The sequence below is a fragment of the Ischnura elegans genome, chromosome 12 (assembly GCF_921293095.1).
Source record: "Ischnura elegans chromosome 12, ioIscEleg1.1, whole genome shotgun sequence".
Lineage (NCBI taxonomy): Eukaryota > Metazoa > Arthropoda > Insecta > Odonata > Coenagrionidae > Ischnura > Ischnura elegans.
In genome coordinates, this window is record NC_060257.1 from 83,359,585 (window position 1) to 83,387,145 (window position 27,561).

General features: G+C 42.4%; 1 protein-coding gene across 9 annotated transcripts in view; it reads left to right on the plus strand.

Annotated features, from left to right (window-relative positions):
* The window catches only part of LOC124169766 (protein daughterless), a 196,708-nt gene that overhangs the window by 133,515 nt on the left and 35,632 nt on the right, over positions 1–27,561 (plus strand). The window contains exon 1 of one of the 9 annotated variants that reach the window (XM_046548485.1): positions 361–747. The exons of the other annotated variants lie outside the window; for them this stretch is intronic. Within the exon in view, the coding sequence (XP_046404441.1) occupies positions 484–747 (264 nt within the window). The 5' untranslated portion in view covers positions 361–483. Of the gene's footprint in view, positions 1–360; positions 748–27,561 lie in introns of those variants that run through there. 9 annotated transcript variants of the gene reach the window in all.

Here is a 27,561-nt window from a genome sequence, read left to right on the forward strand (position 1 = left end):
TTGACGACGAACCCCTTCCCGAAGTCATACTGTCTTGGGCCTCACCCCCACTTCCTCCCGTCCTGGAACCCTTTCTCTCCCTCCCCGACCAATTCCTTCGTCCCTCCCCCTCCTCCCTCAATCCCCCCCCCGGGACCGTCGTCACTCGGCACGCAGCGAGTCCCGCGTGAGTCGAAGAAGGCGGCGTTGCCAAGACCACCACCAGCAGCAGCAGCAGCACTGCCACCACGCCGCCGCTAGGCCTCCTCTCTCCCTTTGTCCCTCTGGGGTGGGGTGAGGGAGCTGCTCTCCGCCGCCGGTAGACTGCCCGTCGTCGTCCTCTCCTCTCTCTCTCTCGTCATTCCTTTTCCCTTCTTCTCTTCTTATTCCCCCTCCCTCCTTCTCCTCCTCCTCCTCCCACTCCTTCCCCCGGCTCCTCCGCACATTCGCTCTCCGCGGAGAACCGCGGCCGACTGCGCCCCGCGACCGCTCCTCCCCGCCGACATGAACTCGATGGACGCCGACGGATACGCGTTCAGGTGCGAGCCGCACCACCAGCACCAGCAGCACCAATACAATCAGTACAGTGCGCCGCAGGAATACTATTATCAGAGGAGCCAGCAGGTTGGGCCAACGCGAGTGCACCAGCAGCCGATCGCCCATCGGGACTACCCTCCGCTCCACCACCAGAGACACTTGGGCGCGGGACGGCACCCGGCTGCGGCCGCGGCGGCTGTCTCCCGTTGGAGGTGCAGCGGCGAGAGTGGGGTATGTAGGCGGGGGTTTGGGGGGTGGTGCCGGATTCCTCAGTTTCCCCCCCCTCCCCTCCAACCGTGTGTATGTACCACAGGGGACGTGCGACAGGTGCCTGTCTCCCCTGCTAGCGCGAAGTGAAAAAAAGCGGACCCCCCCACACCCCTTTTTTCGAATCCCGGTCTCGAGTCTCGTCAGGGTGTGTAGTGTGTGCGTGCCATTATGGTTTTCCGAATCTTTCAGCGGCGACGAAGCGCGTTTGCTGTTTGGAAGCAGGTGCTGCTCGGAGGGGCGCATTCTTATATGCTCTGCCCACGCAACAAAAGAGCCCTCTGGACTTTAAAAGGCGTTCACGAGATGGTTTTATAAAAAGAATTGATTCCAGTGTTTTTGTTCCGGCGTTGTCGTTCTATTGTGTGCGCTGACCTGCGTAAATATGGAGAGCTTGGTCTCTTGTTTATTGTAGGCCTGCCGAGTAGAAGGTGTCGCCATCCAATGGGGGAAAAGCGGCGGGAAGTATTTCCCTCTTCTCGGCGTTATTTATCCTCAGCTCCAATGGGGTGGTTCAGTGGATGGTACCTTTAAGATGTCCATCATTTCTCAAACACTAGACGCAAGTTCTTATAGGCTTCTGTGTGCGCGAAACGTCTAGCTGTTGAAATATGCTCTGCGAAAAATGTTAGGCTTCCATTTTTGGTCCTCTGCACTCCTTGCTTGGTCGGACTTGAGAACGTCTGAAGAGCTCGGCAGCAGCACCAATGGTCCGAATGTGAAGATTTTAATAAATAGAAGAAAGTAAATATATTCATATCCGTAAAATAACGTCGTGTCTTAAAACACAGTTTGTAAACGGATTTGTGTTCGTTCTCGGATTATAATTGGTGGATTTCGGCCAACCTCCCCCCCTTTCACGCAACAGAGCGGTTGTTTTGGCTATCATATTCGTTTACCTAAATACTGCTGAAGTCTTCGTCTATCGGTCTGTATATTCCATCGTATCGTGCCCGCCATTTCATTCTGTTTGATGCTACGCAGTTAATTATCATGAAGAAGGAAAAGGAATTCCTTTGAAGTGCCGTCGTCTATTACATACGTAAAACGTTCGCATAGCGAAAGACTTGAAAGAAATTTGCTTCCTAAGGCCGTCTACTCAACTTGCGCGCAGGTATGGGTTTTCGAATGCAAGTCATGACTTAACTATTCATCGTGAGTCATTGAATTGCATCTGAAATACATTGCCACTGTATATCGCACTTACGCGAAAACCCTTGAGTAAACGATAAGGACTGCATTTCTTGCATATATGAAGCATTTGTGGGTGGATATTAAATTTCTCGAAAGGACGTGGTAGACCACTCCTATTCTCTTTTTTTATTGCCTAGTAGTTAGAGAATTTTTTCATAGTTTGACAGTGTTATCTTGCTATTCTTTATCACATATTTTTGGCTAGTGGTTGTTAGTTTGGGACGTTAGCGTCATTTTCTCACATTTTTGTGTAATCATTTATCTCTAAGGTTGCGCTTATACTCGGAAGTGAGTTGATAAAGCTGTCAGTGTGACCTTGGCGTATGTGATGATGAGTTACGAGCCCGTGTTGGCCTATCGTTGACGGCCTCAGTCAGTCTAAAGCCTCGTTCAAATCAGCTTAACTCGACGTAGTTTTGCTCGGCCTAACGTGACTTAAGATTTGAGAATAGATAAGTATTTACTAGGTCGAAAAGACGAAGCGGCGTAAATTTACTTGGAGAAGCATTAAGTTTGGCTATCCGCAATTTTATCTTAATTCTAGCTCAATGTTCAGAAAGATAGTTGTGGGGATCGATAATTGCAAAAACAATGAGTAGCTATCGAAAATGGATATAAGATTAACCTACCAGATTAGCGGTGATTTGTGGGAAATTTTACGCGCTGGTTTTTCTGGGTTAATCTAAAACGGAAACTTTCCTATGTCGCATTATAGAGACAGAAAATAAGGTAGTATTACTTCAATGGAAATTCGAAAATGCGCTCTTCTGAAAGTACTTCATGATTTAAATTAATTTAAATTTGCTGATACAACTTAACATATACCTTACCATCATTTATTTACTGTGATTTGCATTTTTATGGTGATTCTTGTCAAATTACAAGAATGTTGTTATTATAAACATAACTTTAAACATCGTTGTGTCAAAAAAACCTGTATAGAGTCCGCTATTTTATAAGAATGATGGTAAAAACTTGGGTCCGTCGCCATACTGCTTTTTGAGTTGTTAGCATTGTGTTTACTGTTTATTTTGATTTTTAACATAAACGGATTTCAGGTCTGAAAACCTAGCCTTCATTTTAACAAAGTAATTGTTTTAGTTATTTAGTCGATGGAATTTTCTTATGCCAAGTTTTTTGTGCCTTGCGAGCGAGGCTTGAAGTCCTGTTAAAGGCATAATAACCGTACATATACATAGCATTACTTATTATGAACCAGATCAACAAACGGCACATTCCTTCAATCACAGCGCTATCTGCGCATCTATCGTGAAAACTAATTTAGTGTGCTTGCGATAATCTTTATGCCTCTAGTAGGGATTGACGGATCCAGGATTTTTCTCGGGTCCGGATTCGGATCGGATCCTTGATTTTCGGAGCCGGATCTTTCGGATCGGATATTTTCGGATCCAAATGCATTTTCAAATTCCTGACGCTGAGATTCCCCCGATGATTGTTCAATCTCTTGGGAAGAGTCACACTATGTGCCAGTCGTATTTTGCCTTTTTTATTTTCCACGGCTGAAATTCTCCTACGTAACCTCTGCGAGAGCTTTCAAACAAAACGGTTCATGAGTAGGACAAGAATCGCATGCGACGGCGCATTCGGAGAGAGAATCGTAACTCTTTCCACCCTCATGGGGTGTTGCATTCACTGAAGCTATTATTTAAAATTTCGGATCCAGATCCGATGTCTTCCGCGACTTTGGATCCGATGAAGGGCAATATCCGCGGATATTTGGATCCGAGGTATCCGATCCGACCATCCCTAGTCTCTAGGCATACTAAACCGTCGCATTTCTTCTCTTTGAAATATTTCTTTACTTTCTATGTTCCATATATTTTGTTCGAGGTCTTCCTTTTCCGTTCCTGCCATCCACTTGTCCTTCGACGATTGTCTTCATCAGGCCATCATGCCTCAAAGTGGCCTATAAGGTTGTTCCGTCTTCTTATTTAGGTTTTCATGAGGCTTCTCTTCTCCCCTACTCTTCTTAGGACTTCCTCATTACTTACTTGCTCGATCCATTTGATCTTCATCATTCTTCTGTAGCACCGAATTTCGAAGGCCTCTATCCTTGCTTTCTCCGGTGATGTCATTGTCCATCCCTCATTCCCATATAGGAGCGTACTCCAAATTTAGGTTCTTATAAATCGTTTCCTTGCTTCCATATGTATGTAAGTTTCCCTCTGTAAGCCGGTCTCTCTTTTGGTGTAATGCTCTCTCCGCTTGGGATATTCTGCTGATAATTCCTTTCTTGCTTCTCCCATCGCTAGTGATCCTGCTTCCCAAATAACAGAATTCATCCACATCCACTAGTGTTTGCTTCCCTATTTTAATGTTAGTTTTGGCTTCTTCTCTTCTGCTGGATACTAATATCTTCCTTTTATTTGTTTTTATTTCCAGTTTATATTTACCCATTACCCTGCCCACATTAGCCAGAAAAGTTTTTCAAATCCTTCTCTGTTTCTGCTATGACGGCTATATCATCGGCAAATCTTAGCATGCTATTTTTTTATCCATGGATATTCAATCCTTATCAGTAGTAAATGAAAAAAAACATCCATCTGTAATTATAAATTAAACTGATTGAGGCGTGAAGTAGTGGAAGTGCGACTTATTAAAATTAACTGTTATTGCACTTTTCCACAATTACTTCAATGCGTACGACGCATTTCGGCTCAAGGATACATTATCTGGTACAAGACCAGTCTTTGACTTAATGATGGTTCTGTGAGCTGAAACACGTCGTACGTATTAAAGCAGTTGTGGAAAAGTGCTATTATTGTTTACTTAAATAAATCTTTGATTAGTTTCTTTGCTTGTGTGGTAAAATCGTTAATTGCCGCTTGCCATGTATCCATAACCGTCGGCTCCTTTCAGTGTCTCGCTGTTTTCAAAGTCGAACGGCTTCGACTTCGTCGATAGATCGTAATGAGTGGAGTTACCCGGAGTTGAATAAAGCGGGGATCAATTCGTTGTGAAGCTGGGCGAGATTCCTCCGTGTCTTCTCCGGAAAAGATGAAAAAACGAAACGGGCTCAAACGGGATCGGTATGGAGCGAAGAAAGTAATGCGCTACCGAGCTGTACATCTTCTCCCCCTCCCCCATGCCGCCTCGATCGTCCTTCGAATTGTCGGGAGGAGGAGGATGAGGCTGAGAAATGGCGATCATCTTGTGACGTGGATCCACCAATGAAAGGCCACTTTTGCCTCATGCGTGTGTGTGTGTGTGCCCACGCGAATGTGCGATCGGAGACCTTTCAGTCCGCCCCCCCCCCCCCAACCCCCTCCCTCCACACCCACGCAGCACTTATCATCCGGTCCGCGTTGCGTTCGGCTAAAGTGTTGCGCCACAGACAGCCACCGCCGACTCGACATCCACAATGTATACGCGATCCGAAACACCGCTTGAATAACGTCTTCACGACACACCTCTTTGATGCCCTCCCCATCCGAACCACCCCCACGGTGACCTTCGGCGGAATTTTTTTAGCTCTTCTCTTGTCGTATTCGAAACATTCAGTATTAATTGTGGTCTTTTCAGTCGTAATAAAGTGGACTAGCAGTGCCAACCTGTCTGTTCCACAGCCAGGTTGACTCTGCTGAGCTACCTGTCGTTGCCTTGTCGCCTGTTGTTGTGGCGCTGTTGCCTCTCATATTGCTGCACCTGTTGCTCGAGTTTCGAAAAATTCAGTATTTATTGCTGTCGTTTCAGTCCTAATTTAGGGGACTGGCAGTGCCAACCTGCCTGTCCAAAGCCAGCTTGACTCTGCTCTACCGGTCATAGTGTTGTACCTGTTGCTCGTTGCTAGAGTTTTGCAAAATAGAACCACTCCAGTGGGGAGACGGGAATTTATAGTGGCTTGACACTGTTGTCTCCTGTTTTGTGGACAGGCTGCTTTTGGTCCGCTACTTCACTCAATGTCGAGCTTCAGCGCTAAAGGCCGTTTTACACGGGGCACGTACTTGCACAATCTGACGTGTGTACGAAGGCGCAGTCAAAATTGCGTCGTGTAAAGCGGTGAATTGCTATAGCACATGCGAGAATGCGTGGACATGAGATGGAAAAATGGCCCCTGTTCTAATTTCGATCTTGAATTCGCCCAATTCCACGCCATTTTAGAAATTAATGCAGCTCTTACCTGCGCGATTCCGTGACTCGTGTATTTCGGCCTTAAGTGAAATTCAAAGTCGCATATCTTTTGTGGAACTAGCATTTCAGTGTCTCCTTTGATAATCTTCTCCTGATGGACTCGGATTTGTTCCCCAAAATAATCACTGTATCTTACATTTGGTCATGAGTAGCCGCATAACAAGCCACTCTTGCCCTTTGTTCTTCGGTATAGTTGTCGTAATGACGATCTTGAGAATTCGATGATATGTTTATGGGATTTGTGTGATGCTAATTAAATACTATTAGTTGATATGCGTGTTTATGACGCAGTGATTTTATATTTTCTGATTTCACTGATAATTCATTAGGATCGGCTTTTGAAATTTTACGGAATTCAGCTCGAGTTTGTTTTTTTTTACGTTAAGCTGAGATTTTCTTGCATTGGCTTGGATCATTCATGTTTGAGCCTTACATAGTAACGAATCTCGTAAAAAAGTCATCTCGTTTATTGTGCTCCAAGAAAAGCTCTTTCACTAAAGCTGTTTTGAATAGAGTTAGTTATATGTGGAATTTTTACGAAATCGTTCCCAATATAATTATCTCGCGAGGACGGCGATGTTACATTCGGTCGAGCCTGAACTTAATGCCTCCTCAGTGGCGCCGACTCCATGGGGCCTGAGGGGGCCCCATGGAGTCGGCGTCAAAAATTAGTTATGTTTGGGGGGTAGGAAACAATGTGTCAGGCTTGTCGATTTTCCCCGGAGTGTCCAGTTATGGAGAGTCGAGTTTTTAGAGTTCTAATGTTGATCATTTGACTAAAATGCTTTTAAAACTTTAAAAATCACTATTTATAAAACTTCCCTGAATAAGACCCCGATATGGGCCCCCCCAATATTTTTTATAAGTCGGCACCCCTGTGGTTCCTTGATTGTAATTTCATTTGGCGTTCAACACCAAAACTCCCCCCTGGAATTAAGATCTCAGTTTTTATCGAAATGTTTTCCAGCTCATTCCCCAGTCGCGAAAAAGGCCATTAAAGTACACGAGGTTGTCTCAATCCGGAACGTTATTTGATAACCTTGCCCAACTGGATGTCGATCTAGAAGTGCAACGATAGTTAAATCTAGGATTATAGAAAGGGTGATGGCGTGGCGACGTCGTTTGTGTGCAGAGTCATGAGACGTGGGCTTGGATTGGTGATAAAAGACTGGTCTCAGTTTCGTCGGACCCCTCCCGTGACCGTCTCCCGTCCGATGAATCCGAAAGGGCCTTCATCCGGTGTGAGGAGAGCGCGTGGTCAGCACGAGCCCCCGCTCTGCCGACGTATAATTTTCGACTTCCCACGGGTGCAACACAGATCCCTTAAGTTTCTCGGTAGCTCTCTGCTGCCTTGTTCCCACTACGATAGTATCACATTGGTAGGTGATGATTCCTGACCTAACTGGCGTTCTGGGTGATAGATAAGCAGCCAGCCACCTTATGCGCATACAGATGCGCTGGTGTTCCAACGTAGTACGCCTTAGTTGAGGGGTATCTGTTAGGTAACCGCTATATTACGGAATTAATGATGCTTGTTTGGTGTACGTAAAGTTTGAACGCGCTGGCTACGCCTTCTTTTCCTCTACGGAGATATTTGTAAAGAACGGCGGAAGCATCAGCCCTAGGGTAAAATTTGTGATGTTATTGGGTATTGATAAACTGCTACTAGTTAACGGGCGCCTGAAACTATGTCATGTACCATGAGACACCTTAGGCAGGGGGTAAAAATACCCCCTGCCAAACCTCCTTATGCGGGCGTGGTGAACAGTATCATGTGAATATATCTAAACGGTACATACTCTATAAGCCACCATTTGATTCGTTTTTAGTATGAACATTTATCTTAAATAATTTATTTACGGTACATTTAGCGTCGCTAGTAGGTGTCACTGCAATGCACTTGGATATATGTGACAAGCTCTTTCTAATCAAGCGTTGTCATCTCCATTTCAAAGTAGTTGCACCACATGCATGCCAACATCCATAAGCTAAAGACTTGTAAACACTTCTTGATCATCGACCTACGTAACCACGTCTCTACCCGGTGAAAGAACTACGAGTTTACTCTGCTTCTTTTGTCGTTAAAGGTTACGATTGCTAGCATTAGCTGTCAAGAAGATAGTCATCGTTGCGTATGTTGGAAATATATTCGCTAACTTGAGTTTGGAGCTTAAATCATGATCAGAACAAACGCCGACCTCTAAATCATGGTGAATATACTAATATGTAGTTCGCCCCTGTGGCCAATCAGGCTGTGAAGGAATTTCAGCTGTCGAGCCACTGTTAGATAAAACTATCGTTTGCTTAAGAAATCAACCACGGTTTGGTTTAAGCAGCTCGAGATGAGCGACTCGAGTCGTCATCATTTCTCCCATCCTCCTGTCTCGGAGGTTAAGGTTCGCTCGCCGTCGCCGGCAGTCAAATGGTTGTGGTGGTGGTGTGGGGAGGTAAGGTGGCGACCCCTTCCGCTATCTATGTTGCTGCTCTTCGGCGTCATCTCCTCTCTCGGGTACCCCTTCCCACTGGTCCCCCCCTTCCTCCTCGACCCCCCCCCCCTGGCCTCCGCCGCCGCCGCCGACCGAGCCGGCCAGACTGCTTGACGCCAGCTATAGCCTCTGGCCTCGCCACCTAGCCTCTCTCTCTCTCTTTTTCTCTCCGCAGCGCACTTCTCTGAGAGAACGGCCGTTACTTACTTCTCCTTCTCTCCTGCCTCTACCCTCTCCCGCAGGCTTCCAACAATAACACCCATCCGTCGAGCGCTTTGCCTCCATTTTCCCTCTCCTCTGGTTTTCCGTGAGCCTCGCCATTATTGCGTCATTGAATAAGATTCGCGGGGACGGTGTATTTCCATTCGATCCCGTCCGGACTCGTTGTTGGCTTGCTCGAGTTCCCGGAACTATTTCGGTTTATGCCAAATGTTTGCGGGAGTGGACTCCTCGCTCCGTTGCTTTGGGTGGAAGGAATTTTAGGGGAAATGGGGTTGGTATTTATTTTTGTGGTTCCCCTGCGACCCGTGTATGCGGTCTGCTTTTACCTCTCACGGGAACGGTTTGGTGCCGAAATTCGAATTGAATAATCATATTGTGCCTTTGCTGTGTATAAATGACAGGTTCCCGTGTTGGTGTATACGTTTACGCTTCGTCCCGGAAATCATCTATGAGTTACCTTGCCAGCCACCTCTAGGGTGTTTGGCAGGGGTTTTAGAATCTACATCTACATAATACCCTGCGAGCAACCTCTAAGGTGCTTGGCGGGGAGTGATCAATCACCAACATGCAGCATGCAAGAGGACCGCCACATGCATACCACAGTCGGAGTATTTTTACCTTAATCATGATATGAAATGAATACATGCTGGAATCTCTCATATTACCTCAGACATGAGGTTGGTTTGGATATTGAGGGTTAGAGCATATCGCGGACTAAGCTACAGTTGTGTGATTTTTCTCACATATTTTGGATTAGCATCCTGTTCCTTTCTCTGAGCCTCTTTGTACCGCGGCCATTTTTGTTTAGCGTGTCGGAATTCTTCACCCGGATTTGATTAGTAGCTAAACGATCTACTCCCTCGAAAACCAGCCAGCATTTTCACGGACTAAAGCCATGAATATAATGCCTCGAGACCACGTCTAAATTTTTGGATTGAAGGGTTTACAACCGGGTCACTTCTTCTTCTGTCGACGTTGCAATGGCTAACTCGGCCATCGTCCTCAGGGCGTTGATGCCGAGTTGGACTTTCTCGCCTTTATTCATGATTCCGAACCGTCAGTTCCGAGTCAGGGGCCCCTGATTGGCTGGTGTTGGTGGATTCACTAATTTTGCGAAGGATGGACCTCCACGATTGGCTGGGAACATCCAGATTGAATTTATGGCTCAGTCCATTCTTGGAACTAGCATGGTTGAAGCTAGCTCGCTGCATTAACAAAAGTCAATGTGTAGGAAAGAAAATGAAACAAATTTATTCCTATAGTCTTTTTTTTCTCTGCATAACCTCGGAACTCAATGGTGTTGGTTTCTTCGGGAATGTCTGTACAGCTGTATTTCTTAGTTCTGAAGGGTCAACATTCTCTTACTACGGTGGTATAACAGGATGGGGATTTTTGAGGAATGTGGCTTCAGTTATCCTTTTGCATACTGTGTGCTGGTGATTGATCACCCTCTACCAAACACCCTGGAGGTGGCTCGCAGGGTATTAAGTAGATGTTCACCTGTAACCTCTGACTACGCTACATTGTATCATTTTTTAAGCAAGCGTTACTTCATGCAACTTCTAGGCTTATACACTTCGGTGTTTAGCCCTTATCTGTTATTTTCTTAGGTTATAATAAATGTTGTTCTAGAATAAAATAAAACAATGTTATTTTATTTTATCCTATAATGAAGCAAATGCACAAAATGACGCCTGAGACCGTGTCTTATATTAAAATGTTGTTCTGTGACCCCTAGACAATACGCATCTCTCCAGTTGTCCCTGATGTGGATGGTGAAAATTGTTTCTGAAGTAATGCGTCGGCGTGCTTCTAACATGCGAGAAGTTCCAGTGTTCTGTATGGAGCGTAGGTGGCTGTGCTTTCTAAAGCGATGTCCTTTGATGCGAGATAGCGTGTGGCAAACATAAGTGCCTTCGAAGTTGTTTTTCGCGAGATTGAAGAGAAAGTCAGGTGTCTTAAAGTCTTACCGACACTGTGAAGTGCATCATTTATATCTCGGATAACCCTGCATAAACGTCATTCACACCTTGTGATGAGGAACTTCTCATAGTTTTATGATCAGTGCAACTTCATATCTAGGTCGCGATGCCATGCTGAAGTGATAGTGGTAATCTAATGCAATGATACTGCCAAAATGCTATTTTTTATCTTGTAGAAGTAGTTCATTGAAGACTTTGAAATGACCCTAAAGGAAATTATCCATGTTCCCTCCTTCCGCGCTTGGGAACGTGATATGCCGTTTGTGCGTTGTAGTTCATAATTTTCGGTTAAAGAGATGTCCACTTTATTTTGGTTAAGATGATTTTATATCTTGATTGTTTATAGAAAATCCACTGTGTAATGTTTTGTGCATTCACGAATTCATTTTCAAATTATGTTATATTTTTAAATACTGCCGCGAAAAGTGTTGAAATTTTCTTCAATGCATCGAAATTTCTCTTGGATTTTTCTTTATGGGAAACAAATAATTTGAAATTTTTTTGAGTCTGAGACGGTAGGAATTCTGGCGTATAAAATTCGGTCCTTTGATCATCCGGATTCGATTCTGTTGGAAAAATCCTATTCAGTGTCTACATGTGCGCTATGAACTTAAAGTATTGGGCGATTTATTTAGTTTTCTAATTGAAAGACGGCCAACGCATTTATTCGATCGTTTCAAAAACCCAGACAACGTGACACCCCAGGAGAAAGTCCCAATTTATCCACATTATCGTCAATCTACTTACTATATTAAGATAATGGATCTTAGTTTAATAAATCCTAAGATCTCAGTTTGATCGACGATAAATTTTTGTATATCGTTCTCGTATTCCTGGAACTATCACTCGGCGTCGTCTGCAGAAGTCAATGAGGCAATCCGTGATTTATTTGACGCTGCCTTCTTCATGAGTCTTTAAACTTAAGCCCTTTAAGGAAGCAACCTGTCGTGTGTTTAATCGGACTGGTATGTTTGAGATTGGCTCGAGAGACGTGGCGGAAATTGTGATCGTGTTGGATATTATGGTTGCGGCTCTCCATTGGATCCCATTAACCCTTTCCCTCCTGACAGTCGCTCGCCGTCTGAATGACCTCTCCTCGGGGAAGGAGAGTTACTCACGTTCCCATTTTTCTGTGATAAAACTTTGAGAGTCTTCATTGCATAAATTAAGTGTCGGTATTTAAGCCCCTATATATCAGTGGATTTTCCCCTGGCGACAATGAGCTATGCAATTTTTTTTACGTTTCGGATGGGGTAAATTTTTGCATTCCCTTAATAGTTTTCGCCGCTACGTATTGGCCATTCAGTTAGTTCGCGTCTCCGTCCTATTGTGGATATCTTTCCTAAATTGCTGATTCGCTGTCTTTGGAGACTTAATATTCATTAAATCGACTTAATAAACAAAGTTTAGACTTGACGTACATACCTATTTAGTGAGAAATGTGATAGACACGAATTCGTTCGTTTTGCCAAGTCATTTTCATATTATACTTCAGGTAGATACACACCGAAATTGTATGTAAATAAATGTAATACCACTTGTCCACAATTCTTTCGATTAACAGGGCTGTCATTTAGTGCAAGATTGATCTTGTAAACAAAATGTGGAAATGTGCTATTGTATCTTATTTTAATATACCGAACGCCCCCCACCATATCACACCTGAATTGGTTGAATTTGCAACCACAGTTAATGCTATAAACTCCGTTTAGCTATTTAAGCTAATCAACCTCAGTGTATTTCTGACCAACTAAAGGGTACATGGCGATGTTTGGTGTAAATGTGTAACAGGAAACATGATCACAGAGACACTAATATTGCATGTTCCGCAATTTTTTTATTAGTGTGACGCAGGTTTCGACACTGTACACTATGTCATTCTCAAAGGTGTACGCACTCTGGGAATGAAGTAGTGTACTGCGCCGAAACCTGGTTCAGACTAATAAAAAATTTGTGTAACATACAATATTAGTGTATCTGTGATTATGTTTCGGAGTGCTTGACCTTTATTTGCTATGGGCTGAAAGAAAATGTCTACATCTACATAATACCTTGCGAGCCACCTCTTCGGTGTTTGGCAGGGGGTGACAAATCACCACATGCAGCATGCAAGAGGACCGCCACATGCACACCGCACGGTCATAGAAATATTACGCATACTAGCAAAACATACATGCTTATTCATAAGAAAAAAAAACTTGCTAATGGTTAGTAATTCCTAGAGCAAATACATGCAAGGTTAGAACTATGAAAAAAAATATGCAATGAGTGATCCTAGCGAGCGACGCCATTAATCCTATCAATTGAGACAACGTTGCTATCCTTAATAGTACGAGGGAAGAATGACATTTTAAATGTCTCTGTTTTGCAGTCTATTTCTTTTATTTTATTCTCATGATCACGTCTACTATAGTACGATGGTAAACGAAGGATGTGATTCACGTCGTCTGAGAAAAGATCTTCTCCGAATTTCCTAAGTAAATTAAGCCTATACTTCCCGTCCCGGCTGTACGTATTGCGCATCCAGTACAAAGTCTTCTGCGCTAAGTATCGGTCCTTCGTACGGTTCACATGTCTCCGTCCTGCTTGACTTCCCTGTGCGAAACTGCTGGGAATAATGGTCCACTGTCTGCGGAGAGGCTGTGTCGGGATGCGAAGACTCGTCTCGTTCGGATGGAGGTTGTCTCGTCCACGTTATTTACGGGCACAACGTCACCACTTGAATGCGAACGTTTTGATGCGATTTTTTCACCCGTCTCTATTTTTAACCCTGCGCATTTTACTCCCTTGTCCCCGCACCCTCCTGTCCCACCTCCCGTTTGACTCGGGGACCGTTTGTCACCTGCGTTTTCGTCCACGAAAATACATCTGCCTTTCTAGATAAATTGATACTGAAGACCATATTTTTGGAAGCGAGACGAGACGTATCAGGTGAAATTTCCGTTGGGAGTTGACTGACGCAGCGTGTACGTATGTACTGCTTTCTAGGAAGGAGAGCTTGGTAAATATAGGGTACCTTGAGTTTCCCCAAAACATGCATATTCGACCAAAATAGCGGATTTATTGCGACTTTTGAGAAAAAAATAACAAGCGTATTCCAAAAACGGTTCCATCATTATTTTAGTCGTAAGTCATGTAAATGTATAAGTTTTTTTTGCTTATTATCCGTTTTATTTCCATTTTTGCTTTTTATCCATCTGACTTTTTGAACGTCTTACTTTGATAGTATTGTGCTGCCGAAAACTGAAGGAATTTACCTGTTGATAGTTCTGGAAACTTATAGCACTTCATAAATGAACGAAACATTTATGAATTAAATGATTAATTGAATATGGAATTGATGAACGGTAACCAAGTTTTCACTTCGAACGAAAATTGATAGCATATAGATTTTATATATAATTTAGATTCTAGCAGTTCTTTATGAATGTATCTTTCTCGAAGCATTCTATATCTCCTCAGATATAGAATGTCTATATCCTCTTATACTTGGAAATCGGCTTCAGTCTCGATGACTTCGCTAATGCTGTTCAACTTGTATGTTATATCATGACGAACCGGAAAGTCATGTCCCACATCCCTGGCATCATGGACGATTCAATCTAGTCCGGTCATTGAGGGACTTTTTCCTCGTCGATTGAATCGAATTTGTTCCTTCGCACCGGGGAAAGACAAAAGTAATTTTACAATTCCGTTCGCGTGGAGAGAAAGTTAGCTCCGAGAGCATTACGTCATCGGAAGGCATGGAGTAATTCCACTTGCGGAAATAAATATTATAAAAAAGAAACAAGAAGGGAAAACAGCAACATATGTCTGTGTCTGAAGCATTTATTACGCAATCATTGCTGTCGACAACGGCCGTACTGTTAGAAGTGGGAACATCTTGACTCAATTCATGAGAGTTGTCTGCATATTGACTTTGCTTTGCGATTTGGTTGGAATGGAAAGTATCTGCTACGGTTTTGCGTGTTCAGAGTGGCTCATCTTTTGGAAAATATGTTAATTCCGGAAAATTCAGTGTCTCAAAAGGCTTGGAATGTTTGGGGAAAAGGAGCCAATAAATCATAGACGCCGTTGAAGTCGGTCTGTTTTTCCTTCTCTTAATACGCATTACATCTTCGAAGTTTGAACATCCCATTCCCAGCATGACACACGGGCGATACTCCGTAACAGGTAAAATTTATTTTTATACCGTTCATCTAATTTGATTCAAGGTTTAATTTAATGCATTAAAATTTAAGTGCACTTATTCACACATTTATCTCCTGTAATGATGAAATTTCAGTTTAATGCTTGTCACCAAACTGTCTGGAAATGAATGAATAATAAGATCCATAAGAATGAATAATAAGATAAGGCCATTGAGATCGTGAAAAGACGAGACAACTTAACACCTCTCCTCAGTGCATGGAAAAGAAATATTCCGCGTAAATTTGAGGACGTTCCCCGATTGGTCGAAGAAAATTCCCGGTTTTGGCATCAAAATTCCCTATGTAAGAGAATAACGCGATATTTTTGGTATCCTTCATTTGAGGACCTCAGCAGGTTAGCCGGCCAAACTGTTGTGGATTATTGAACAACATTCGCGGACGCAGCCAGAAAATGTCGTCGTCATCAATTCATCGCCGCAGAAACCTGCGAACAAACTTTCATTCATTGTGTTTGGAGACAGAGACTGTCCGTAAGGGGGGCGTCCATTAATTACGCGAGGTAATTTTGGCTATTTTTGGACACCCCTAACCCCCTTAGTAAGATATCGTGGGATTTGGCTCGACCCCCTCCCCCTCCTAATCTCACGCGAGAAAATGCGTATTTTCAGTGTAAATGCGTTCAGCGTTAATCTAGGCTTCATTGCGTTGAATTTATAAAAAAAACAATTTGCGTAATTATTTTTATCGTAGATTAGTTAAGACTTGTATATTTGTGATTGCTAATATCGTAGTCTAGAATCACATTTTGCACTGTTTCTTGCGGAAAAAAATTATGTGATACTTGCCATGATCCTCCTTTCCCCCCACGTGAGATTAGGTGAAAATCGCCTTGACTCCCCTCCCCCAAATGCTTAAACGGATGCCCCCTAATTACTCTAGGAAAATTTCTTCAATCATTCATCCAGTTTTTGACTTTTCCCGATTGTGCTGTTTTTCCGCTGTGTCGAGTACTGTTGAAAATTCGCCCGGTCCACGACTGCCCTCAAGATACCCTCGTGCGTACCCAAGATTCCGACGTTGGTGTGCGGTGCGAGGTCGCTTGCTGGTCTCCCTTGCTACTCTGGTCCAAGCGTTTCGCCTCCCACGCACGGAAATAATGCGGAATGTGGTTTTCCGCCATATTCCGCGTATGTCGCAGCTGTTGCGAAAATGTTATCTCATACGATTCTGATAAAGGTTAACTTCCGAAATACAATTGTCTTCAAGTGGCTTCGAGTTAACCATGCGTTTTAAGAGCAGTGGCAATGTTTACTCGAGGATTAATGCCTGTCTATATTATTTACCCTTGGAATATTTTAGCTCTGCAACAAGCGTTTTTCTTTTGAGCATTCGTCGTGGGTCTTTTTGATTTCCCTCAGCAAGTTACCTCTTGTAAAGTGGGCCCACGCGAATCTTGGTGAACATTGTGTTGTTTAGAAGCATGTCCTAGGAGTAATGTCACATCTCGTGGAAGGTGTCAATTCTGCATCGGGAATCTTTTTTCTAGGGAAGCCTGTCCGTACGCGTGGTTTTTCCCGAGAGGAGGCGTTTAGTTAACATCCCAAAAGGATAAAAACCTACATTTTTTAAATACTTAAATTAATATTTATTTACTTCTTTCAATTATCACATTAATGACTTCCCCTCTAGAGCTTGGACTTAATTTGTGCCGTCTCCTTGAAATAAAAATAATTTTAAAAAATGGTACCTATAAACCTTTAAATCTGGATCACTTGTTGCTTGATCTTCTATTAGTAAGAAGATACTCTTTATGATCCCAAGGCTGTGTTTGGTCTAGTATCTTTCGTTACAGAACTAATGAGCTAGAAATCCTGCGCCACCTATGGCGTTCTGTCTCGCATACCTCTCATTATTGGTAAGGTATTTTTCTGATATTTTGCCATAATAGGGCTCAGTATCTGAACAATTAAGTTTGCTCCTTGTTATGTAATCGTTTTTTTGCATTGATGTCTCTTTTATCTCCGGTGGTAAATAATGCATACCAGCCAAAAATACTAACCGGGCTTGCACAAGTTCCAGGTGTTGTGGTTTTTCCTATGGAATTTTCTTATAGGAGATATCTTACCCTTGTCAGCACCCTCGAAGCAAGAGTAAGTCTCGTCCGTCTCGTCTGATTAGTGATGTGGGCCTAACCCTGCGGGTAGGGCATTTGGAATTGGATATTTACTCTTAGCTTGAGGGGTCAATGTCTGATAATATTTATCTCTAAGTAGTGTTTTTTTAAAGTTTACTTGATACCTTGTTAAGAAAAAGGACTTGAATCTCAATAAGATAGTCTTCATGAGGTCTTCTTTCCTTCCTTTGATAAATATTGTCATGCTAGAATTGCATAGTCGCTTGAAAATATTTCTTGCTAATCATTTTTATTAATCTCAAGCCTATTAATTTGAGGTGCTAGTCCAATGGGGGTTTTGACTGTCGCGAATGTCATAAATACTGTAGTACGGGTATTCATTCTGGTATTTACCCCTCACGTCGGGATTAATATCCCGTGTAGTTTCCCTCGAATGAGCTATAAACACTATTTTTCTTCACTTCCTTTGGTTTGAGCCTTAAAGGCCGTTTTACACGGTACCCGGAATTGCGCAGGTTAGAGCTGCATTAATTTCTAAAATGGCGTGGAATTGCGCGAATGCATGAACGAAATTAGAGCATGGGCTATTTTGCCGTCTCGCATCCACGCATTCTTGCATGTGTTCTAGCAATTCACCGCTTTACACGACGCAATTTTGATTGCGCCTTCGCACGTACGTCAGATTGCGCAATTCCGTGTACCGTGTAAAACGGCCTTAAGACTTGCTATAAACGTTGCAAATGTTTCCGTCCTGACCCTTCTTCCCTAATGTTTCGTCCTGACCAACTTCTAATGGCATAAATTCAATCTATAATTTATTCCTGCCATGTATCATGACTTCCTGAGCGGTGACAGCTACAGGAGGCCACTCAAAGACTTGAACGGCTCAACAAGATGCCAGGAAGGAGAAATTCTATAAAATCTCGATGGACAACTAGACGAAAGAATGCATTAGTATCAATTTCATTATTTAAGTTCAATACCATAACAAGTACCATGTAAAAGAGCCCAGGCCCTGGGGAAGAGGGGGCCGGATTGTGACCTCACCTGAGCCTGGTAAAATAAACAGCGAAGTCAAGTCTTGTCCGTTCTGCAGTCTTCGATGTGCACGATCGCCGACCCAGGGAGTTTTGATGGAAAGTACGACATCAGTTGATGTCAAAATAGTCGTCAACGGGCGGGAGTGAATGAAACGTGTTGCCAGCGCGTTGCCTTGCGTCGGGAGAACACGCATGGTCCCGAAAGGAGAGAGAAGAGGCTAGGAATCAGCGTGAGGAGAAACCTAATTTATTCCCATTGCTTCTCGTTGGGGGATGGGGTTTTATCGTCGTCATTATGGCCCCTCTCGGATGGATCCCCCTGTGGCTTGGAACTATCCCCTCTCCTCCTAGCCGCTAATCGTCAGCCACTTTCACCGATCGCGGCCGAGACTCAACGCCCTCCACCCATGGCCGGCCCCTCCCTCCCTCTCCCACTTCCACTTAAAAATACCTTATAAAATTTATTTATACGCCCCGTGTGTCGCCATGTGGGAGCGGAGAGGGGGGTGGGGGATGATAGCCTTTACGGGGAGGGGAGGGATTGCTTTCTTTGCGCGGGACGACCCGGTCAACCCACGGGTTTTTTTCGTGCCGCGTTAGGGAGGACTGGGCAATTAAAATCAAATGGATACTCAATTGAAAAATTTCGTGATCATTGATCTGAAAATATTACTATAAATATCGCTTTCACGTTCAGAATTGCTTCACTTCCACGGGACGGCCGGCCGCGGCAAACTTATCATCCCTGCCGGATATCTACGCGATTCGGTAAAATCAATTTATTCGAAATTTTCTTAAATATTTATTTCAGTAACATTTATTTCACGCTCGGGATTGCCTTCGCCTTGATACGGGACTCTCGCCCTGCCCTTTTTTTAAAATCTCTTTAGCAAGGCTCTTCAACACAATTAGAACAACACGCGATTCAACATAATTGACTTCTTGATTTCAAATTTTCGTAAATATTGATGCAAAATATTATTTAATGGTATTGTTTTCACGTTCGGGTTTGCTTCCCTCTTACGGGACTGCTCTGCCACGGGTTTTATCATATCACCATTCTTAGGTCTTCACGATTCAGAAGGAATACTCAATTCAAAATATTGTAAATAGTCTTTAAAGTTATTTCTTTGACGTTCGGGATCACGCTCTTCTCACAGGACAGGAAGTCATTCCAAGGTTTTTTTTTTATATATAACACTATAGGAAGACTATGCGAATTAAAAAACACCTCGCGTGTCGAACTTAACTTAAATATTCCTCGAAAATACTTCTCCTATATTTACTACGTCTTTATTAGTTCTACTGTAATACTGCTTCCGTGTGTAACATCCTTCGGTGTTGATAAGAAGAACGTAGCATTCAAATTATTCAAATAAAGTATTTTGTGAGTTGGATGGATCTTTTTAGAGGTGTTGGGATTGTCTTGGAAGGAGCAGTGTAGGGAGACAGGATAAGAGGGTGAAGAAAGCTTCAAGGTGGCAGATGAAGTGAAGCGAGGAGTTGTCCGAAAACAAAAGAAGGCGCCTGGAATATGGCGTCCTGGGAAGAGCTTTGATGTTTAGTACCTGTTGATCTAATGTAAGGCTGAAAACGGATTCAAGATGATGGGTTTAGAGTATGGGGATGTTACAAATCAAGGAAAGTAGGGAAATATCAGGAAGTATGATACTTGGCCGGGATATCTTGTTTCTCATCCTCAGGAAGTTTTCTCTCTGCTCTGCTAAAATTCAGACTTTTCATGCACATTTTTTTTGCATTCCTATGCCTTCTTGTTCTTCTTTTGTCGTACTTCTTTTATGTCGGCTTTCGGGACTACTGATTTTGCGGATAAGGGCGTGAGTTCACGCAACGTTTTCGTCTTTCCTCGCATCGCTGCTGACCGTGGTATGTCTGTCTTATGGTCCAGACATTACGCGAGCTGGACATGAGCGCTTCGGAACCACGATCACTCCTCCTCGGCCTGGGATAGTCCTTTCCGCTCATGTCACCGCGATCTGAAGGTCGTATTCATTCCATGGCCTTCCCCTTCCGTATTTGAGCGTGCAGCTGTTTAAAAATGCGATCGTTTGTGCCTCAAATGCGTGGAAATTCGGTGAAATTATCGTGCCCCCGGGCCGATACGTATGCCGGGATGTCAATCCCCGAATATGGCTTCCATGGACATAGAAGAACACTACGATTTCGCCCAAGGCCATGTGCCGCTTCCAATGTGCCTGAAAGAGGAAAACGCTTCGTTTCCGTGTTTGTGGACACGTATGTTGCTCTGGCGTCACTTATAAGATCGGTCTCCTTGCATACAATGTTTATACGATCAAAATGTCCTATTTCAGTTTTATCAGAATTTTCTCTGCTTTTATTCGCTAGTGTTGAAGTTCGCAGATTACCTTCTTTTTGAATTCACAAAGGTAGCCTGTTGAAATATTGATCGTACATTTATATGTACAATACTTTTGTCTTTTAATTATTTACTTTGCCATCATAGTGATCATTGTATTAAGTTAATTATTTGTTAGCGCATGAAGATACTGTTTGGGTGATACAGATTGCACTAGCATTACGAAATAGTGATTGGCTAGAAAATGGTTGGCAGGTGGTTTAGTTGAGAGCTCACCTTTGGTTGTAGGTAATGACTGATATCTAATGTTTACCAGCAAGAATCAAATTGAGGAAAAAAATATCTTAAGACGTTCCCATTCAGTTCGATCGGAATCTTTTCATTTGTTCGGATCTTAAGGCCTGGTTACACGGTACATTAACACTTACAAGTTGATGTATGAATGTACGAACGCGAGAAAAGGACGGGAAAATTCACCGTGTGCATGTTACCAACGTGTACAAATGCATGAACGCGTGAACAGAAAATAGAACCTGTTCTAGTTTGGTTCATGCATTCGCACATGTTCCGTTCCGGTCCACCAAAATCAATCATTCAAATGTACATTAACTCGTACGTGTTATTGTACCGTGTAACCACGCCTTAAAAATGTCAGATGGAGAAAACTTCACCACCTATACGCTTCTTACATTTTCTTATGCCTGCCTTGTTTCGTTGAACATAATGTTCACTGCAGTCTTATTATGCCCCTCATTTTTGTCATCGGCAATCAAAGGCTTCAGGCTCCGGCTAATTAACTCTACTCCTGGTTGAAGCGGACGATGAAGGTGAATTGGATAAGTTGTAAAGGAAGGACTGTAAATAATTACCCATTTATCGCTATCGACTCCAGCAATCATCATGAGGAAACTCGTGTTTTATTTTTGACGTTGGAATACCGTGGAGTCGTTGAAACACTCCGTTACTGGTCATCGACAAATATTTTTATAGGGCAAAAAAGAGTAAAAGAATTGGAAAGATATCTTTTTTCAAGTAATGATTTATGTAAATAATGGAAATCTTGCAAGTTCCAACGAAAAAATTTATTTACAGCGCCACCCGTATCTAATCGAAGGTTTTGTTTTTATTTACAGTTGATCGTTTACACCACATCACACCTGAAACCACCAGTTGAATTCACAATTTTTGTACATTCCAATGCTCTGTTTTTTCTAGCTTCCATTTTTATAGAAACTTCTTAAAATTAAGAATGACAATATTTTAAATTAAGAAAATCAAATCTTTCACTGGAAGGTCAATACAAAAGTTTCTTGAGGGAAACTATGCTTCATTCATTTTAGTCACACAAGTTAGCAAAGTCGATTATTTGAGTGATCGAAACTCTGATGCTAATTAAACACAGCGCAGCACTGCGTTATTCTATTGTCCAGTACTTTATTATGCGTTATCCATTCAGTACTTCGATCGTCAATAAAAAATGGTCCTCCATTTGATGTATTTTCGGGTAACGTTTTTTTTTTTAAATTGGAGCATTTCTTTACATTATTAATGCGATGTTTGTCTGCTAGTAGATAAAATGTCGATTTAAATTCCGCCGATCTTGTTTTTTATCATTTTAATTGTGGTGACGACTCTCTAACGACTTATTTGATGGATTGAGTTTTGTATTTGAAGTACCCGTCACACTATACTATATCATGAGTTGCTGGTATAATGAAGTTTTTTATTGAAGTTATTATACGACAGTTGAATGGAAATGGCGCCAAAGTTGGCTAAAACTATCGGAAAGCGTGCCAATGGAAAATTTACTCGTCGAATGCAGCGTAATCTTATTTTATTTCCTTACATCCAAGGACGCTGTTTCTTTCGTTGGGTATTTTTGTAGAATGTTTACGCAAAACTAGGAGTATTTTATATTTGAATGCTCTGTCGCGACAGACTTTCTTCGTATTAGTTAAATGAAACATCGCAATATTTCCACAGGATTTATTTTAACACGACGGGTTTCGTTGTTCCAACAACATAATCAAGAGCATCATGTGTCTTAGAGTTATTCCTTATGTATGCTTTAGTGCTTAAGGGGGTGAGAAGGAGGATGGGGTTTGGGTGTCGGAAAGTGAGTATATTGAAGGTTATTGGAGAAAGGATCGTTTTGTAGGGTATTGGGAGAGGAGCGGGGGAGGGAGATTGTTCGAAGGTGAGGGTACAACGTACGCCTTCACTGTCTTTATATAGCGTTGTGGTGCTCTCCTTAAGTACTTAGATAGCATGAGGAAGAACTCTAAGGCACTTGATAATGTTGTTGTGACCAGTGACGCAGCGAGGGGGGGATAAAACCCACCCCACAGATCAGAGAAATTTTAAAGTTTAATCCATTTTACTCAATTGGATTGATATTACTAATAGAATAGTGTAAGGGTGCACAAAGGTTAAGAAAAAGACTTCGCTGTTCCACAAAATACTTTTTATTATTAAATTATTTTGTGGAACAGCGAAGTCTTTTTCTTAACCTTTGTGCATCATGAAGGAGTTTCACCATGTTACGCCAACCACCATCGCATTTAGTGTAAGGGTTATTAAAATATCCCTCAGAAATCCGTAAAACTCACTATTTTGAACCATTTATCTTTAAAATTCCGCAATTTATTAATATCTCGCCTACCGCTTATCCTTATGCGTATTCCACACCCCCACACACCACGGCATCAGCTGCACCTAAAACCCCCCGGCCCCCAGCCTTAATTCCTAGCTGCGCCCCTGGTTGTGACTACGAAACGCGTTGTGTTAGAATAAAGGCAATATTACAATGTCTCATTTAACTAATATTAACTTCCACCTCATCATGCCACATTTCATACAAGAATCTCTTCTATCAACCCTCTCAGCTTTAATTTCATTGGTCCATCGGTTCTGTTTATTTTCCGAATTGCAGTAATCGTTCCGACCCTACCGTCTCCCATGAACAATCGCTGTGTGCCAGTTTGCGGCTTTGAACTTCGCTTGACCCACGACCCTTGACATTCAAGCCCCCACATCAGGCATCGGTGTTGATCTCTTCCCGTTCATTATTACGGGTTTAGGAAACCTGGGATCACTTCATTTGGTGGCGCCGGCAGTGCGGCATTTTTTTTCGGCCGCGACGAGATAATCGCGAGGAATTTAATGGCGGAGGATTCCGAAGGGGGAAAAAATGCCAAAGGAGTCGACCCTCGCCGTTGTTGTTTCTATCATCTCCGTCAAGAACGGCGAAATTTCAGCGATTAATCTCCGATAAGATTGATAAGTGTCCTCGGGTCACGTGCGTGTTCGTCGACGGCCTTTCACAACTGCACGTGCCCACGAGCTTGTGGCGATCGTCTTTTATCAAGTATTAGGGATATCGCAGCTGTGTGTATTAGCTGGGTGAGCTTATGCAGCGGGCCCCTTTTCATGTATTTCTCCTCCCTCCCCTCTGTACCACCTTCGTGTCCCGCTGATAATGAACGGGAGAAATAAATGTAAACTTATATTTAATAATTATAGTGTTGTATCCTTCATAAAGATGACAAAATTATGGTAGATTCCATATTTTATTCGAATATGAACCGCACTAGGTTTTGGTAATTTATGCCATTAATAAAGCAATCGTAATCAAACTACTGGCAAGGCAATCATGGTCTTAATAATGGTATAAAGTGCCGGAACTTGATGACAGTTGTTTTGTAATAGCGTTTAATCTATGGATTTTTTTAATGCTTTAAGGTTTTTCGCAGCTTCGTTTATCTATAGCTGTCTTAATAAATTATCTTTTATCTATATGTTGTGGAAAATGAATCGTAGCATTTCCCCAAAGGTACAGCTGTAGACTGTAGAATTTTTCTTTTATTTTGAACTGTGTAAAGGATTTGTTACAGTTTAGAGGAAATTTTTACGTTACATAATAATGGATCTTAAAGGTTTCAGTATGCACTGAAATATTCGTGGCAGAACCCCATGATGGTGATGGGTATGTCTCCGAAATGGAAGTAAAATTGTTGGATTCCACATTGTATCAACCAAAGTAAACGACCTAAACAGGTTTCAGCTCTTGCCATTTTTAAGGTCATAAATTAATATTGATAGTTTAGGAATCTCTATTTATCCTGTATTATGTGTGTAATTCGACGAAGTTTTTCCTAAAGGATGAAGTGTCCCAGTAAAATCGACCAAAGTTTCTATAGAATTTCTTTTATTTATGGGATATGTATCGGTATGCGTAAGTCAAATTTTCTTTGTGTCCCTTTCATCCCTTTCATTAATATACGCGTATGTGTTATGTCCAGATTGTGATCGTTACCTCGAAACAGGTGTGCTCAGCTGAAGTAATTGTTCGACAAGTGAGTGAAAGGTCTGGACCATTATGTCTTGCCTCGGTCTTTCAAATCAAATTCCCGGGAAGTTGTGGCGGATATCCCGACGCCTCTAGCGATGAAATTTAACGGATATGATTTCGAAATCGAGGAACGTTTCTTGTGATTCACCCGATAGCTGGTCGGCCTTCATTTTTAACTACTAATAGAAACCCGTAGAACAATGGCTCGATCGCCAGATCTTCGTTCGAGTGCGAATTTTGTAAAACTATATATGTGTGGTTCCTTCAGACGGAGTTAAATTAGAAAAAAATGAAAACGTTGCGGACTAGGAATGTTGGCGTGAATCACGTTATATGAGATTAATTTCGATGGAAGTTAGGCTTATAATCTCCAATTTCGGGTATAAAAATGTTGTATTATTTTTACGTATCTTGGTTTATCTTATTCAAATAAAAATAAATAAAAATAACATCGCCCCGGAGACCACTGTTTTACACCCAATCTACCGAACTGAGTTTTTTACTTAATGTACTTGTACCTACCACACAACACCACAGCAGGTACCGCCGTCATGTGGAAAGTCTTTACCTCCAGGCTTAGAACCCCGAGAGACAAAGGCATATTTGGTGCTTCCAAAAATGATTTACGTTGGCGCTACTTATTTCATTGTTTAAGCTGCTACCACGATAACGCGTGCGTGTGTATGGCAGAGGTTAGCTCCTCTCCGTTAATCATAGCTATTTTGAAAATAGTCCCATTCATGAATGAAATCTTCATTGAATGGCAGCCGGATAAGAGTATTTAACTAGAACGTATTGATTGCCTGCTCTGCCATCGTTATCAAGGAAATGATATGATGATCGATCGAAACATTGTAGTTTGTATCTTAACCAGCTATCATCCCGCGAAGATTTCATGTATTCTGTTCTCCGCAAAGCACCTAATCCCTCACGCACTCCATAATTCACTGGGTCAGTGCTACAAACCCAAAATTTATTTATTTATTTCAAACTTCCCCGTTAACAGCACATAGAGGCCTTTTCAACGGAGGGTTAACAAAGTACAACACAAACATCTATGCCAGGGACCACCTGCCTAGGCGGGATTCGAACCCGCGACCTACGGTTGGGCAGCCGCCCAACGCCACCGAGGCCGGCCGGCGAAAATTGGTTTGGATTGATGAGGATGGAGCCGAGAGCGCTCAGACCAGTTAAATCTGTAGGCGTTTGAATATCAGAGCCAGGGTATTAGGGGGGGGGGGGGACTTCAAAGATTTCACCCAAATTCGAACCCCGGACTCTTAAATGTGTGGACTAACTCCATCCACTTGGTTGCCTCGCTCCGCCTCTCATAACATGGGACATGTTGAAACGTTGTAACTGCGAATCGAACCTCTTGGTACTACCTAGCACGTTGTTTGGTTATCATTGACTAGGATGAAATGAATTTTGGGAAGCTTTTTTTTTTGAAATGGATATATACAAGGTGTTCCGGGAGGAATCTGCAATACTTCAGGAGGTGGTAGGGAAGACAATTTTAAGCATTATTTGTCCTATAAATATGAGTTCGCAACTCCTTAGTTACGGAGCTATGGCAACGCAAACATTGTTTTGGATGTACTTTGCAGTTGCCATGGAAACGGTTTTTCTTGAGTATCCAGCCTTTTCAACATTTTATTTCATACTCTGGATGTTGAAGAGCATTTAATAATTAAGGTTATGCGAAAATTCGCAAATATAATTGTTTGAAACAATTAATCTCAAAATGGGTGAGACTGCACTATCGTATTGTTGATACTCGCTCACCACTCTCGTTTAATTAAGCTCAATAATAAATTGTTTCAGACGATGCCTGGAAGTCGATCGATCGTAAACCGCGGTGCAATCTTGAAAAAATAGTCTCCTGCAAATACGTCCTCCATTGATTACATGTTTATTAAGCGAGGGTTTGGGGAAGTTAACCTATGTAACGATTTAATACTTCTGAAATTCAACTCTTGTCGACAATAGCGAGTATAAAATATAGAGTCTCTGTGAGGCGATGACATCGAAATTTAAGGAAATTAGCTAAATGACTACACTTTCCAAGTTTGGAGATTTTTTTGTTTATTTATTTACAATTTCCGTGTTTACAGCTCATGAAGGCCTTTTACAACGGGGGTTTCAACATTAATAAAGCACAACCAGGCCCTGGATAGGGACCATCCACCCAGACGGGATTCAAACCCACGACCTACAGTTCAGGAGGCATGGCTTTACCCAATCGCCTCTAGGCCGGAATGGATGGAATAAGAAATCTTAATTGTGGACTCGTGGTATTTTTCAAAGGGAAGCGTTCGGTGGGCAAATGCCAGGTCACTTCCCTCGATAAACTACCTGACCCTGAATCATATCTTCGCTTATATCCCACGGTGAACTCAGATATTGTGCGAGGATTTTTATTGGCTGAGATTTAGGTGGACTTTTATGGCAAGCATTGTTTTTTTAATTTGACAATGGTTTACGTAGTGGCCATAGATAGACGATATCCCTTTGTCTTTTCTTGTTATCACAAGCATATTTTTCACTTATCAACTTCCTTTTGTTAACGAATCAGTCCATCATCACGCAAATTTTCTTAGATTTTGCCCATGAGGAATTGCCATTTCGGCACATTACGAATAGGGCTAAAGGAATGTATACCTGTACTTAGAGAGCTCCTTGAACATCGTGAATGTTAACACTTCTGGATATACCGTACATAATGTCT